The sequence below is a fragment of the Euwallacea fornicatus genome, chromosome 28 (assembly GCF_040115645.1).
Source record: "Euwallacea fornicatus isolate EFF26 chromosome 28, ASM4011564v1, whole genome shotgun sequence".
Taxonomy (NCBI): Eukaryota; Metazoa; Arthropoda; class Insecta; order Coleoptera; family Curculionidae; genus Euwallacea; species Euwallacea fornicatus.
The window spans coordinates 153,619-168,820 of NC_089568.1; the positions used below are offsets into that span (position 1 = coordinate 153,619).

General features: G+C 46.6%; 1 protein-coding gene across 2 annotated transcripts in view; it reads right to left on the reverse strand.

Annotated features, from left to right (window-relative positions):
• Positions 1–2,100: 2,100 nt before the first annotated feature.
• LOC136347328 (uncharacterized) overlaps positions 2,101–15,202 on the reverse strand; it is a 194,006-nt gene continuing 180,904 nt past the window's right edge. The window contains exons 1-2 of one of the 2 annotated variants that reach the window (XM_066297228.1): positions 2,734–4,841; positions 2,101–2,631 (exon numbers count right to left, since the gene is read on the reverse strand). In XM_066297228.1, coding sequence (XP_066153325.1) covers positions 2,153–2,631; positions 2,734–2,821 — 567 coding nt within the window. In that variant the 5' untranslated portion in view covers positions 2,822–4,841 and the 3' untranslated portion in view covers positions 2,101–2,152. Of the gene's footprint in view, positions 4,842–15,202 lie in introns of those variants that run through there. The other variant, XM_066297227.1, reaches the window with a different exon arrangement.

Below are 15,202 nucleotides of genomic sequence, written 5' to 3' on the forward strand. Positions count from 1 at the left end.
TAGCGTTGAGAGGGAACTGCGGTACCTGTAGGTTCACCTGGAGCGGGACCATCTCATGATCGACCACATATTCCAGGTGATCAGAGAATAGAACATCGAGATGGTGCTCGGGAAAAAACCATGCGTAGCGCAAAAAGGCTTCGTTTAGAACACGGTTGACGACGTCTTCATCTGGTTAGCGCCGGATGTGGGGTCAAGTCGCTCCACCAGACCGGGGGTTCATTGCTGTGAACCTGAACTACATCATTGTCATTTTCGTGTATTTCTTCCCGAACAAGGGCATCGCCGACGTTACGACGTGACTCGATCGGTGAGGGGGTACGTTAAGGGGAGCAAAAGTTCTCATTGGCGGAGACCTGAATGCGAAGGATGGGTGATTCGACTCTAGGGGGATGAAAACCCACGGGCGGGTCCTGGAGAAGTTTCTGCAAGCGGCAGAGCTCGTCTCCAATATTGGGGACGAGTGGACGTTCAGTTATCGAAATGACTGAACGCTGATTACCATGGCAGGAACTTCTGGATATGGTTGGATGCTAGACTGGAGAGTAGAGGTAGGAATGGAGAGTGGGAGTAGCCACAGATACTTCTCCTATCGCTTAGCGCGAAGGGGAGTAGTGTCTGCAGGCGAGAGTGAAAGTGTGAGAAAGGAAGGATGGATTGTGAGTGAAAAAGGACTGGAGAGAATGAGTCGGTATGTTAAGGTTCAAGAAGGTTCAGGTGTCATCGAAGCTCTCGAGGGCATAGTTCGGGAGATAAGTGATGCCTGTAATGAGTGCTTGAGGAAGCGTAACAGTGAAAACGGGAAAATAAACCGGGGATGTATTGGTGGAGTGATAAGATTGCTCTGTAGACATCTGAGTTCCTTAAATATCGCTATCGTGTCATTTACACTCTCCACATTTACTCCCGCACCTAAAACACGCATACTGATTATACTATTTAATCTACTTACTTGACTTGTTCCGTGCTCCTCTCCTCGGTACCCTTCCGAATCTCGTCCTTCTTTTTTGACGTCCCTGGTTCCGACTTAACGGATTTTTTTGGGTCAGTACCCCTACCGCCTGCATGTGCCTTTACTGGCCCCTTGCAGTTGGGTCCACCTGCGCTGTGGCCCTCCGCTTTACAGAGAAAGCAGTAGCGAGGATCTTTACAAGTCTTCACCCTGTGCCCTTCTATCCTAAAACGGGCGCATAGTCGGGTCCTGCTTACCCCTTTGCAGGTCTGGGCCTGATGTCCCACTCCCAGCATCGGTAGCATCTTCCCGAGTCCTTCCTCTTCTTGAGCCGGCACATATTAATGTTGACTCTCAAATCGGTGACTACACGAAAACTATCCGCGTCCTCCTCTCTAACGAGGAACATAGCAGTTCGGCAGCTTCCACAGCTTGCCTTAAGCTCCTTGAGCTGGAGCTTCTTGGGGTCCAGCACGGTCGCAGTGGCCACCGCACCAGTGGCTTCTTCCCCTGTAGTGACTTCATCCAGTCTCCTAAGCTGGAACACTACAACCTTACTATTCCCTCCCGACCTTACGTTACATTCCTCCATTCCTTTCCCCAGGATGTTTTTCAGCTCCTCTCCCTGTTCGCCTCCTTTAGGGAGCGTGATTAGCACCTCACCTTTTTTAGTCTCCCTGACTGTCCCGATGTCCACCTTGGTTTGGCTGTTGGCAACCAGTTGTCGGACCTTACGGATGGTGTAGCTATAACTTACCTCCTCCTGTTTAGCCACGACGACTACCTTTTCTTCTGGTCTTTTAGGACCCGGTTCTTGTACTGCCTCCCTTCCGGAGGATGTCCCTCCAGGTAAGTACAGCTTTACCCTGATGTTGCCCTTTAGGGTCCAGCATGCAAGCTCGCAGACCTTTCGAAGTTACCACGGGTCGACACCCGGGACCAACGGGATGGACACGCTGTCTCTCCCCTCTTCCAGCATTGTTGCCGCGAGGACCTTGAGGGCTTCAAAAACTCCTTCCGGCCCCGTACTCTCCAACTCTTGAAAGTAGACGTGCTTAGTTTTCGTAACTACTTTACCTCCTTTCCTAAGGTTACACGTCTGCACGAGGCTGGATATCCTCCCTTCTTCAGTCTCGAGCTCCCTCAGCTCTGGGAGAAGCTGCAGAAATCTATGTTTAAGCGCGCTATCTCCCTTATCTACTAGGACCGCCAGGTCCATACTAAACCCTCACTGATAGGGTCTTCACGAGCTATCTCAGTCGCAAAGATCCCTTCGTCCCATCTCTCCTTGATTGCCTCCAGGATCTTTCCCTCCCTAGCTAAAGTTGTTAGCCTCTCTTTATACTCACCCTTTTTTCTCTCCTCCTCAGTTTTCGTCTGGCATTCAACAGACACTTCCTCCGTCTTGCCAGCCCTTAGCTGAGTGACCTCGTCCGTCAGTTTTTCATTCTCCTCCTCGAGTTCCCCGTTCTCCTGCCCCTTCCCCTCTTCTTCCAGCACAGAGACAGCCTCCACTAGTTCCAGTATGGGGTGGTAACACTCCTTCAGGATCCCATCAACATCACATACCTGTCTCCTGGCTACTTCCAAGAGAGCCCTGGGTCCTTCTTCCTCTCCTCCCACAGTGGATTCATCTATACTCTTCCTCTTCCCTTTTGGTGCACTGTTTGGCACTTCCTCTACGGAGAAAACCGGACAATGCACTTCCATGTTTTGCCCACTTACCACATTTTCCTCAGTTTCTCCTCCTTTGTCCTTGGGCGGAGTCCTCTGTACCTTACCTCTCCTTGCAAATCCTATCTCAACTCCTTCTACCTCCTCTTTCCTCATCAAGCTCTCCGGAACACTTCCTTTCCTTACGAGCGGCATATTTACTCTCCCAATTAAATCCCTCCTAACTTTGGTAATTGCTTTCGATACAGCCCCTTTCTTTCCCAAAGGTCCCCCCTGTTTGCATAAGTGAGAGTTAGGGAGTGTGTAGTGTAAATGAGGTTATGGCTCCGAATTTCAAGGTGGACAGTTGATGTAGTCAAGCCGTGTGTGTTAATGGTGCATGCAGAACTCTCCAGTAGCTGGACATAACTTCTTGTGGGCGGAAGCCGGCCTTTGGACGTTTTTACGGCAATTCACTTCTCCATGCTTTCTACTTATTCATGGCTCTATATCTGGCATCAAAATTTTTGTCCACATTCCTTTGTCTTCAAGAGTATCCTATTCGAATTTCAATGTCCTTACTGTAGCTTTTTTTTATTTTTCAATATCTACTCCTGTTTTCTTATAACTTTTTTTTTATTATTCACTAAAAGTATTATTGGGGTCATCCCTCCAATTAAAGCTCGTTCCTCATACGCTATGGTGCGATACCCAGAAATTACCCTCAATATTGCGCTTCTGTGTAAACTTCTAAGCTGTTTCCTGTTATGTTCAAACTTTAAAGCCTCCTCCAACGTTGGTGCTCCGTATAAGATTGTTAAATTTATTGTTTTTGCTATAGTTCTTCTTTTACTGCTTTTTGATTCTTCTAAATCAGACATGTTTCGACTTAAGCTCGTAACCGTCTGTTCTGCTTCTCTGACGCTTTTGTATTATATGCTTCTTAAATCTTAAGTTTTTGTCCAAATATATTCCTAAATACTTTATTAAATTCTTTCTTGTTATATACAGTGTGTTCCATAAGTGTTTCATTACATTTTAGTGGGTAATAGTACATTGAAAAATAATATAACTCCCCATATAAACCATATTCCAATTACGCTTCATTAAGAAAATACAGGGTGTTAAACTTTACTTAAAAAGCCAACTTTTATTGATGTATTCAAAAACGCTTGAGATATGTAAGTGAAATTTGGCACGTTTTGAGAGTTAATGTAGACGCATTTATTTATGCAAAAACTATATTCCATTTCACTAGTGGCGTGGGTACGATCACCTCTCAGCACGTTTTTAAGAAAAAAAAGGTGTGCCACTGCTTTATATCAAAACAAAAAATATTTTTAGAAGTTTCATTTAATTTAGAAGAGCTCCCTTGAATCTTTTTAGTCCGATGTAGTGTTTGCTAGTATAAAATTGAAAACCGTCTACATGCACGATATTATCCTCTAAACAGTTTTAAGAATATTAAATGTGTTCTAAATATTATTTATTTGCTATAACATTACAGAAATTGTTCAAATTGGTGCCCTTTTGTTCAAGACATAATTGAGCTCCTCCTTATATGCTGTCTTTCAGTCTTTCTACACATAATGCTATTTACCATGTGCTCGAACACCTTCCAGTTCTCCTCGCTTTCTACCAGTTCACTGCCAATCGTCCCTTTGTCCAGGTTAAGTCCCGCCTTCCTAGCTTCCATACGTTCCCTGATGCAATGCCGCGAGGCAGTCCCGGGACAGAAGAGGGGAGGTGGGTTGAGTGGGTAGGCAGGCGACGCAATGGTCGGTCGAATCCCACACTACCCGGTCGTGGACCAGGCCGGGTGTCTTAAGAAGATTCCCCCTCCTCGGAAAAAAAAAAAGCTTCGATACGTTCAGCCTCTCACCACGGACATCCCAAGAGCGTCTGCTCTGGGGAATCCGCGATTCCCGACATTCTGAAAAACCAACATTCGTCGCTCTCCTCAACTCCTATTCTGTGCAGGTATTTCCCAAACACTCCGTGTCCAGTGAATACCTGCGTTAGTATGTACCCCGTCCTCGTCTATTAACATTCGACCCACTGCCTTATGTTCGGGACCAGAGCCTTCATTCACCCATCATACACTGCCCACTCACTCTCTGGCTTCATTTCTGAAAACCTTACCTCTCTCCCAGACCATTCTTCTCTCTACCACACGTAATCTGGTCGACGGGACCTTGGCTTGCACCAACACCATCGCACGCGGGACCGTTCGGTACTCGCAGGCCGCCCTGATCGCAAGCATTCTACTCGTTCGCTCCAGGACGGCCTTATACGTCTTGACCCCCAGCACCTCGTGTCATATTGGTGCAGCATAAAGCAGCGGCGACAATGCCGCTGTGATCATCACCCACCTTTTGTTGAAACTTAAATCAGTTTGGTTTTGTAGAATACCTTCCAGCTTGCGAATTATTCCCCCCACCCTGTCAGACGACCTTTTTTTGTACGAGGTAAACCTTCTAATCTGAAATAGTTCTTTTAATTAATTTGTTAATTATGCACTTCCAAGACGCACTGTTGAACGCATTCCCCATGTCTACCGGGATTAATGCGCAACACCGTTCTCCGCGAGTTCGGCTTTTGACGTCACGGGCCACTTCTAGAACACACGTCATGGCATGCATTGCGGATTTTCCTTTTTTGAAACCGAATTGTACGTCGGAAAGCGAATATTTTACCGTCAGTTTTTCTTCGAGGCGGCTCTTGATGAGGTGTTCATACAATTTAGCCTCAAAATCCATTAGACAAATAGGCCTATACGATCCCAGCTCTTCGCTATTCTTGTACGGTTTTAGGAGCAAAATTAGCTTCGCGACCTTCCAGGAATCCAGAAATTCTTGGTTTTGCAGCACTTGATTGAGCACTCGTAGCCATACATCCGTGTATGTTTCGAGACTATATTAAACAGCTTCCGCACCGAGCCCGTCGTGACCCAGTGCTGCTGCTCTTTTTAATTTGCAAGCAGCCGCTTTTACTTCTTTTAGCGAAAAAGGAGTGAGAACGATCGGCATCTTTTTGGCTGGAATGCGACTGGGGCTCTTCGGGAAAAGGTACTCAGCAATTTCCAATTTCCGTTGTGCAGTTAACTCAAAAGAGTTTCCAGATTTGAGTTGCCTCATGACAATTTTGTAACCCTCGCCCCTGATGTCCTCTTCGAGTTTCGTGCATAATTCGCTCCATGTCGCTTTTCTGCGCGAACTAATTTCTTTTTGAAGGGATTTTCTTTCCTCCATGTGCTTTTACCAAAAGCGCCTCCGTTTCGGCATCCTAGCTGTTTGAATTCACGTAGGCGCGAAGCGCACGTCCTCTAGCTTTTATGCAGCTCTTCCTTTTCTGATCGATCTGTTCTGTCCACCAGTACGGATTTGGGTTGTCAGTCACTCCATTGTTATTTTCTGCACAAACCTTCCGGAAAGTATCCTTAATAATTTTTGAAATCTCTTTCCCGCTATTTACATCAGTGTGGCGTTGTAGAAGATCGCCAAAAGCTTCAATAAATTTCTGTTTATCCGGATTTACACTTCCTGACACTCTCGTTTTCCGTTCCGGTATTTTGCCGATTTTAAAATAGATGTGCCTATGCATCCAACATGGTTCATTATCGTGACCTATGTCGTGACCGTATATGACCTGCCATCCTTCGCGTGATTTGTCAGGCTTTGGCTTACAAGAGTGACATCGATGCACGTTTGCTGTTGACGTCTAACGAACGTGGGTTCTCTCATGTTAAGACTCACCATATTAAAGGTTCCCGTCATTTGGAACAACGCCCCACCTCTTGCGTCCTCTCTCGTCGAACTTAGTCCAGGGATTTGGCATTAAAATCGCCCACTGTGACTATTTTACCACGTCGACCGGCGGCCTCTCGGTGTAGATCGACCAGGTATTGGTCGAATTGCTCCATTGTGTAGTTAGGCGAGATGTAACAAGCTATTAATGTGTATTCGGCGCCGAATAGGACAATAAGGCCGTCACGTCGAATTACTTTCGAGTACTTTACATTTTTTGTTTTCGCGAATATAGCTACATTATTTAACTTGTCAGCGATCCATTTCGAATTATTTTGAACCAACTTTTTATTTGGCTCACTGGCGACAATCAAATCGACATTTCGCTTCGCTACTTCCAGGAACGCCATTTTGTGTGCTTTAACAGGTCGGTAAGTATTTATCTGAAGGATTTTAGTTATTATTTTTATTTTCGTATCGAAAAATATTTGTAACTTGAAAACGAAAAAAGGGAAGAAAACTTCTTTTTTTTGTTTTTTTTTTAAATTTTTATATATTTTTTTAATTTTTTATTTATTTTTTATTTTTTATTATTATTTTTTTTTATTTTTTTTTAACGATTCTCCATTATCGTCGCGTCGTGCTCACTATCTAAGGGCGCGAACTCTTCCTGTCGGCGTACCTGTTGTCGTTTAATTAAGTGAGCACGATCCAGTGCGTTGCGGAACTTTGCGCACTTGCTGCTGGTAAGGCGGTGTCCTTTCTTGTTGCAAAGGACACCTATTCACTCTTTTTCCTTGTGGAGATAGTTCTTGCCGCGGTGGTCCGGTTTTCCGCACAGGTAACAGCATATTCTTCGGCCTGGGCCGCTGAAATTTCTTATCGCGTGGTCGTAGGCCCAGCACCTCGAGTAGCGGTTGATCGTGGAATGCTTCTGAAACTTGCACCTGACGAGTCTGCCTCGTAGGGGTTCCGTCAGTATCGCGGTCGCGTGTTTTAACTGGATCCGTACCGTTGCAGTCTGTCCAGATTGTGCGTAGGGGCGCATTTCCCCTATAGTAACATCTTTTTTCAGGTCGGGAATTTTGTTCTTGAGGGCTTTGAGGACCTCGTATTTCGTAGCTGCTGCGTCCATGTCCCGAATGAATAGGATTTTTTTTTCTTGCCTCTCCTTCAGGAGGCGGACGCTGTCTTACCTAAAGATTTCTCTAGGTCCCGACCGATTGTTTCGAGCGCCTTCTCATTTTTTTCCAGGGTGATAACGAGATTCCCTTTTTTATTTGATTTTCCTTAGCTTGGCGATTGACATTCTCTTCAGATGGTGAACGACCGGCCTCTTTTCATTCCCGGTTTCTTCGCGGAATTTGACGAGGATATCAAATACGTCTCTTTCTGCCAGCGGAACGTTGATTTTGATTATTTTTTTACCTATGCATTTGTCAGCTTTTTTGGATTTGATTTTGACGACTTGTTCTAGCACGTCAAAATCTTCGAGATTTTCGAGTTCTGGATTCCGGTTTTTGAACTGAAATTGGATATTCTATCATCTTTTAGTCCTCGTTTTCGACGAAGACCACTTTTGTTTTCTCAGGGAGGCCGTCGTCAACGGGGTTACCGATTACCATTTCTGTTTAGATAAAAACGGTGTTAGTCCACATTCTCCCTTCCAGCACCTTCCATGCCTGGAAATTGGTTTCAGTCGGAAGTGCTCCGACAGTCGTTTCTTGAGCTGTTTGCGTCGCGATGATGATCACCGTTTTTCGTTTCAAGCGTGTTCCAGGATAAATTTTTGGTTATCGCAAAACTAATTTGTGCACGCAGAAAATTTCTGAATTCCCTGTTTTACCTACCGCTTGGTATTTTTATTGGCCTTGAAGAGAGCCATTAAATCTTTGCCTATATAGAACAGTGTGTCTATTAAGCATTTTAATTTCTTCGCGGATAGGTTTGTCGTCTCGTTAATGATGACCGGTATTTTTTTCGAGTCGTGACTCGTTTTCACTTATAACGGAGGAGTCGGAAGTTTTCCCCATGTTGTTCGAACTAGGCAGCTTAAATCGCTTAGTAGGGTGCCTCTGTTTCCGTCTTGCATGGGATTTTACCCCAATATCGTCTTCTTCGCTGCTATAACAGCTGCTATAATACAGCATTCTTCTTTCGCCCTTAATAACCTCCACAATGGGATCCATTTCGGGGGTTTGCTTTAATTGTTTTCGGAGCGCAAGGTAAATTTTTTTATATTTAGAAAGTGGTCAAAACACGATACAGGCAACCAAATATTTCACACAAACTTTTGTCCCAACGAGAAGGGTCGATTTTATTGCCTTTCGGCCTAAAGCAGTGCAATAAAAATTCCAACGACTTACCGAACAATACTCCCAGATTTTTAAGGCTTTCACTCGTCGCGTATCTAAATCTATCCACAACCAAACTTGACGGGATCTTACGTCAACTGGCCAGTAGCACCACCTCTGTCTTCTCTGGCGCCATATTGAGATCCTTGGCATGGAGTGTGTCTATGACTGGCCCCATATAGCCTCCCTGGTCCTCACCTTGAGTGTTTTTCTGCCCTCGCCGTACCCACCAGCGCCAGATCGTTCACGTACCCATCGGAGTGACGCTCCTTGAGTAATCCAGCTTCATCAACTCGTCGTAGTACAGGTTCTGCAAGACGGAACCAAGGACGGACCCTTGGGGAACGCCACACGACATCTCTCAGCCCCCTCCCCCAGGCAACACCAAAAACAGATCTTGCAGGTACGATTGAACGACATTCAACAGGTACCCGCTCACCTTGGCCCTTCTCATCACGTCGACGATAAGATCCCAAGGCGCCGTATTAAAGGGGTTATTTACATCAATTATTACGACGCACAAGCCCGCGTGTGTGTAACTTTTCCCCCTGATCCCCTCAACTATCCGCATGACGGCCTGCATGGCATCCAGGGAATTCTTGCCCTTGACGAACCCATACTGGCTTTCGCTCACCATACCCAAAAACTTCGTTTCTTCCAGCAGTCTGGTCTTGACCACCTTTACCGCTACTTTTCTAAGTCCGTCCACGAGATATATGGGTCGGTACGAGGCCTCTGTCCCCCGGGTTCTTTTCCAGACTTAGGGTACACGCTCTACGTAAAGATGCGATTAACGCAACTTGCCGTACCCTGGGGCACTGCCACTAGGTATAGCTTCAGCATTTCGTTCGGTAGCCCGTCCAGTCCCGGTGTCTTGCGGCTCTTAAGACTCCCGACGGCCTGTCGGATCTCCTCAGTCGTAACTCGAGTAACATCATTCGGTCCCTCTTGTATCTTTTCCCACGTTCCCGCGGCTTCTACGGGAACAACGCATCCACTTGCTTCCGCATCTCTGCTTCCAGCAAAGGACTGTTTTTAAAGCGACCAAGTTTCCCAGTCACTATTTTGTAATCGAGTCCCCAGACGTCTGTCACCAGCTCTGCACACAGTTTTTTCAACTCGTCCCTCCCTGGCAACCCCTTGCCTCACCTTTCTGAGAGCATCTAAGTAGGAGGTGCCTTCCTCCCTTGCAACGAAGATAACCCCCTTCCTCTTCCCTATGTCCCGCTTCTTGTGTCTTTTTCTTTGCTCCCTGCCAATAGAAGCAAAAGTTTTACTCTACTTCCCTCTGCAGCAAGCTCCCCCAGCTTCTTGAGTTTCCCGGGATCCGATCCCGATCCTTGGGGGACGATCACCCTCGTCCTTCCCTCCCTTTGGGAAGTTCCCACGAGCTCCTTCAGCGCTCCGAAGACCGCTTCCGGACCCATGTCCCCACCCATCAAGCAGAAACAGCCGAAGCGCTCTAGCATCTCCGTCCTCTCCCCCTTGCGCAATCGGCAGGTCTACACAAGGAAGGAGATCGTCCCCACCTCATGGCCGCCCCCAGTTCCGCCAGCTCGGGAAGCCCGGCCAGCACTCGCGCTTGAGTGGACTGCTCTCCACCCCCATTATCACACTTAAGTCCGTCGTACGGGTACCTCTCCGATACGGGATCCCCGTACGACACCTCCGTCTGTAGGAATAGACTTTTTTTTTACGAGGAAAATCTTCAAAGTACACCTTTCCGATCTTGGACGAAAAGGTGTGTGGGACTCGTTGCTAGGAGCGCTAACCCACTAAAAACCTCGTTGATGCTTATAACCCTTTCCGTGTCGGTACTGTCCCTGAGGGATATGTTTCGAGCACGAGAAGGGCTTCAGTGTATTTCGATTTGGCATTAGCGCGTAATTCCTTGGCCCATGTTTGGCCTAAGTTTTGAAGTCCTAAGAATAAAACTCTTGGGGCTGAATTTCGCCCGAAAACTAACTGTGGCAACAACTGGGAGGGGCCGCGGCGGTTTGGAAGGATTTTTTTTTTATTCGATAAGGGAAACCTGTAATAGTTTCTAGCCCCCGGACGGTAGAGAGTGACTTTGGTTGAAGCGGGAGTCTGTAATTGGATAGTGGAAGAAAACTGTAATAATTTCTAACCCCCGGGCAGTAGATGGCGGGATAGATTATTGTAGGAGTTTATAATTAGAAGAGGGAAGAAAGCTAGTAATTTCTAGCCCCCAAACGGTAGGTGGGGGGATGGATTTATTGTAGGTACTTGTAATTGGATGGGGGGGAAGAAGACTGTAATATTTTCTCACCCCCAGACTGTAGAAAATGAGAGTGGTTTGTTCTTGAATCTGTGTTTGAGGTCAGCTGAAATTGGCGGATAACACCAACGCAGCTGGGGAGGTGGAATTCTTGGGAATTTGGTTAAGTTAGGCTGGGATGGTATGGGGGGTGATCAGCTGCTACCGTACTAAATCCCCCTCGAAGCTTTGTTGGCGGGGGAATGCCAAAATGGTCGGGACAGCTCCGGGATGTTTAACAATACAAGTTTGGTGTAATTAATTTGGTGATTTTGCTTGAAGAATGGACTTGCTGGGTCCTTTGAAAAACAAGGGGGGTGCAAGCGGACCTGGGGGCGAGGTTGAGGTGGAGATGGGGCAGACAAGGTGGATTGACGCCAAGTAACTGTTGTTGGGGGCGGGTGCTATTTTAAATGAAACAAAACGATGTGGGATCTTTACTAACCAAATCGCTAAAAAAGTGAGGAATTCGCCGCTTATCTCCATGACTGCTTCGGCTAACTAGCTTGTAATTAAACTGCCGTTTTTTACCGCGGTTCCCGCAGAATTAAGCGCTTTGACGTTCCATCTGTTCCTTTAATTTTACCATTTCGACTATGGCGTTCGCACAGCGGTTCCAAGTTACTTTACTTGTTAATATTGCTTCAATCAAATTCCCCGGAGTTAGGGTGTTTACGCATTCATCCAGCACGGCTCTCTGAACTGCGAAATCGGGACACCGGAAAATGCAGTGTTCGGTCATGTCGTCCACGCCGTACATCCTGCATTCCGGATCCGTCTTTCCGAAGCGGTGCGTGAAAGCCCTAAAGCTTCCGTGGCCGCTAAGCGTCTAAGTTAAATAATACTTCAAGCGTTTATGTTTACAAGTTACCCAAACATCCAGGTCGGGGATCAATTTCTTGGTCCACTGGCTTAATCGCGTCCAACGCGTCTGCCATTTTCTGATGGTATTCTTTCTGGCCGTCCTCTCTGCCCCGGGTGACGGGGGCAGAGAGCTCAAATGAGTTCTCTCCTCCAACAAGAGGTTGATAGGAGAAGTACCCGCGAGGACCTGTACCGCTTCATACGATACGGGGCGATACACACATATGACGTTCAGCAGCGCTTTGCGCTGCACGCAGAGCCTCATGTGTGAGAATTTTTGATATTCATCATTTTCCCTGACCAGACCTGGGCCCCATAAAGCAGCGTTGATTGCACCACTCCATATAGTAGGTGTCTTTTTGGCGAAGATGGTCCGTTAAGCGTCGGCATAATCCTTTGTAGGTGCCCTAATTTAGCTATCGCTTTAGCACAGATGTCTACGTGTTGGCCAGAGTACGAGTTTTGTCCGAATTTAACTCCCAAATATCATACGAATTTTTGGGGTTTAATCTGGACGCCCTAGGCCAGAAAGTCTTTCCTGTTTCTTTTCCCGCTCAGGGTCACCGGTTCAGTTTTTTCCGAAGTTATGTGAAGCGAATGTTTGGCCAGCCATTGCATGCAATGGTTTATGGTTGCATCCGCTTCTACCATGAGCTCCGCCCTGTCAGTGCCGCGAACGACTAGAACAATGTCGTCCGCGTAACCAATCAGAGTCACCGCCGCAAATCGCTTCGCCTCCAAGATGGGGTCGTATAGTACGTTCCACAGCAACGGGCCAAAGGTGAACCTTGCGGTATACCCATCGCCATTTTGAACTCGGTTTCTTTGTCTGTTTCGACTATTCTGTTGGTGAAATAGTCCTTTATCAAATTTATTAGATAGGCGGAGACGTTTCTCCGCAATACTTCATCAATTATGCATTGCCACGATGCGCTGTTGAACGCATTTTTCACGTCTAAGGTGATCAGTGCGCTCCACCGTTCTCCGCGTCGTCCATTACCGACTTCGCGGGCCGCTTTGAGAACGTGCGTCATGGCGGATCTTCCTCTTCTGAAGCCAAATTGTACGTAAATTGTACAGCGGATATTTTACCGTCAGTTCCTCCTCAAGTCGGCTCTTGATGGGGTGTTAGTACAACTTGACCGCAGCATTTACCAGACAAATAGGCCTGTACGAACTGAGCTCGTTGCTATCTTCATTCCGTTTAAGAATCAAGATTAGCTTGGCTATTTTCCAGTCATTTGGAATTTCCTGGTTTTCCAGGAGTTGGTTTAAGACCCTATGCCACACTTCTAGGTGGACTTAGTGACTGAATTTGATCGCTTCCGCCCCCAGACTGTCGTGTCCCAGGGCTGCTGCGATCTTTAGCTTGCCAACAGTCGCCCCTATTTCCTCACTCGAGAAAGGAGTAAAGACGACTGGTATTTTTTTTCTGGAATATAGCCGTTACCTCTGGGAAACCGATGCCTGGCGACTTCCAGCTTTTTTCCGGCCATTAACTTGAAGGGGTTTTCGGGTTTGAGATGCCTCATGACGATTTTGTAACTGTCACCCCAGATATCTTCTTTGAGCTTGTGGCATACCTTGTTTAGGTCAGGGATGGAATTAAATTACCTAATTCTCCCGTAATAGTAAATGGTTCATCTATAATAATGTCGACAGGTAGTTTCTTTATAGGTGTTTAGTTGCTAAGATGGTTTTATCTTAAGTTTTAACAAACCACCATTTATTATTGTATTTTTTAAATATTTAGAATAGTTAGTGTATGTCATAGATTTAGATATATTAAGTTTTTGAACAATAACAAGCGGGTAGTTATTAATAAACTCTCTCGTCTACATCATCTTTTAATATAAAAGATTTTCTCGTTCGTACGAAATACGATAAGCTTTTCACACAACTCAATCCAGTTGTTCATCCGCTTTTTTATCTCCTTTTGGAGTGCTTTTCTCGCGTTCTTGTACTCTGACCATTTGACTTCCGCTTCGGCATCCGTGTCGTTGGAGTTTCCGCGGACGCAAAGCACCCGACGTCTGGCCGTAAAGCAGTTTGTCCGTAACCTTTCGATCTGTGCTGACCACCAGTACGGTTGTTGACCCCGGGGGGCGCCGCCGCCATTTGCATGGCGTGCTGCCCGAAAGGCTCTTTTCATGAGTCTCGTAAAGTCCTTGTCGTCGTTCGTCTCAGGACGAAGCGCCAACTCTGTTTCAAAGGCATCGATGAATTTTTTCCTGTCGAGCTTAACGCTCCCCTGAAGGTCGGTTTTCCGCACTTGTATGTTGCTGTCAATTTTAAACAATATATGTTTATGCGGCGAACACGGTTCGTTGTCAAGTACCTGCCAATCCTTGACGTGAATGGCTAGGTCAGTGCTGGCAAACGTGACGTTAATGTACGTTTGCTGCTCTCTTCTCACAAATATGGGCTCTCCCGTGTTCAATGGCACTAGGTTGAGGCCAATGCACATTTGTAATAGAGCCGCACCCCTCGCGTCTTCCGCGAAGACTCCCCAATCGGGAGATTTCGCATTGAAATCTCCCATCAAAATTAATTCCCCATGTCTGCCGGCAGCCGCCTGTTGCAGATCGAAAGAGTTCGAACTGCTCTCTCATGCAGTTTGGCGAAACGTATCCGGCCATGATTGTATATTCGTCTCCGGATATAGCAATCATCCCTTCTCCGCGTACCACTTTTAACAGTCGGACCTCCCTCGTTCGTGCGAAGATGGCTACGTTCGAACGGAGGTCCGTTATCCATTTAGGATTATTGGCCGTTAATTTTTTATTTGGCTCGCTGGCCACAATCAAATTGACATTTCGCCTCGCTGCTTCGAGAAACGCCATGTCGTGTGCTTTTCCGAACGATCGGCATTCACTTGCAAGACTGTTATTTGGGTTTTTATTAACATAAACAAAACAAACAACTGATACCCGCTGAATACGCTCAGCTCAAAATTTATTGCCGATTATTGGCGGCTTTTTCGGCTACTTTGGCCGCCGATAACGCTTCCCTGAATTTAGGGCAAGTGCCGCTGCTGGTGCTATGGCCTTTTTCTTTGCAGAGGACACAAAAGCATTTCTCTGGTTTTTTTGTATAATTTTTACCCCGATGATCTGATTTGGCGCATCGGAAACAGCACTTTCTACGATCCATGCCCTTGCATTGCGCAGTCACGTGATCGTAGGCCCAGCACTTCGTGCACCTACTAATCCTAAGGTGCTTTTCCACCTTGGACCTGACTAACCCCACCCGAAAGGGGCCCTCGAGGACCTTAGCTGCAGCATCCTCGTCCAAGCGAACAGACACCGCCTGGGCACTTCTCGCGTCGGGGCGCAATTACCCAACCGTGACGTCC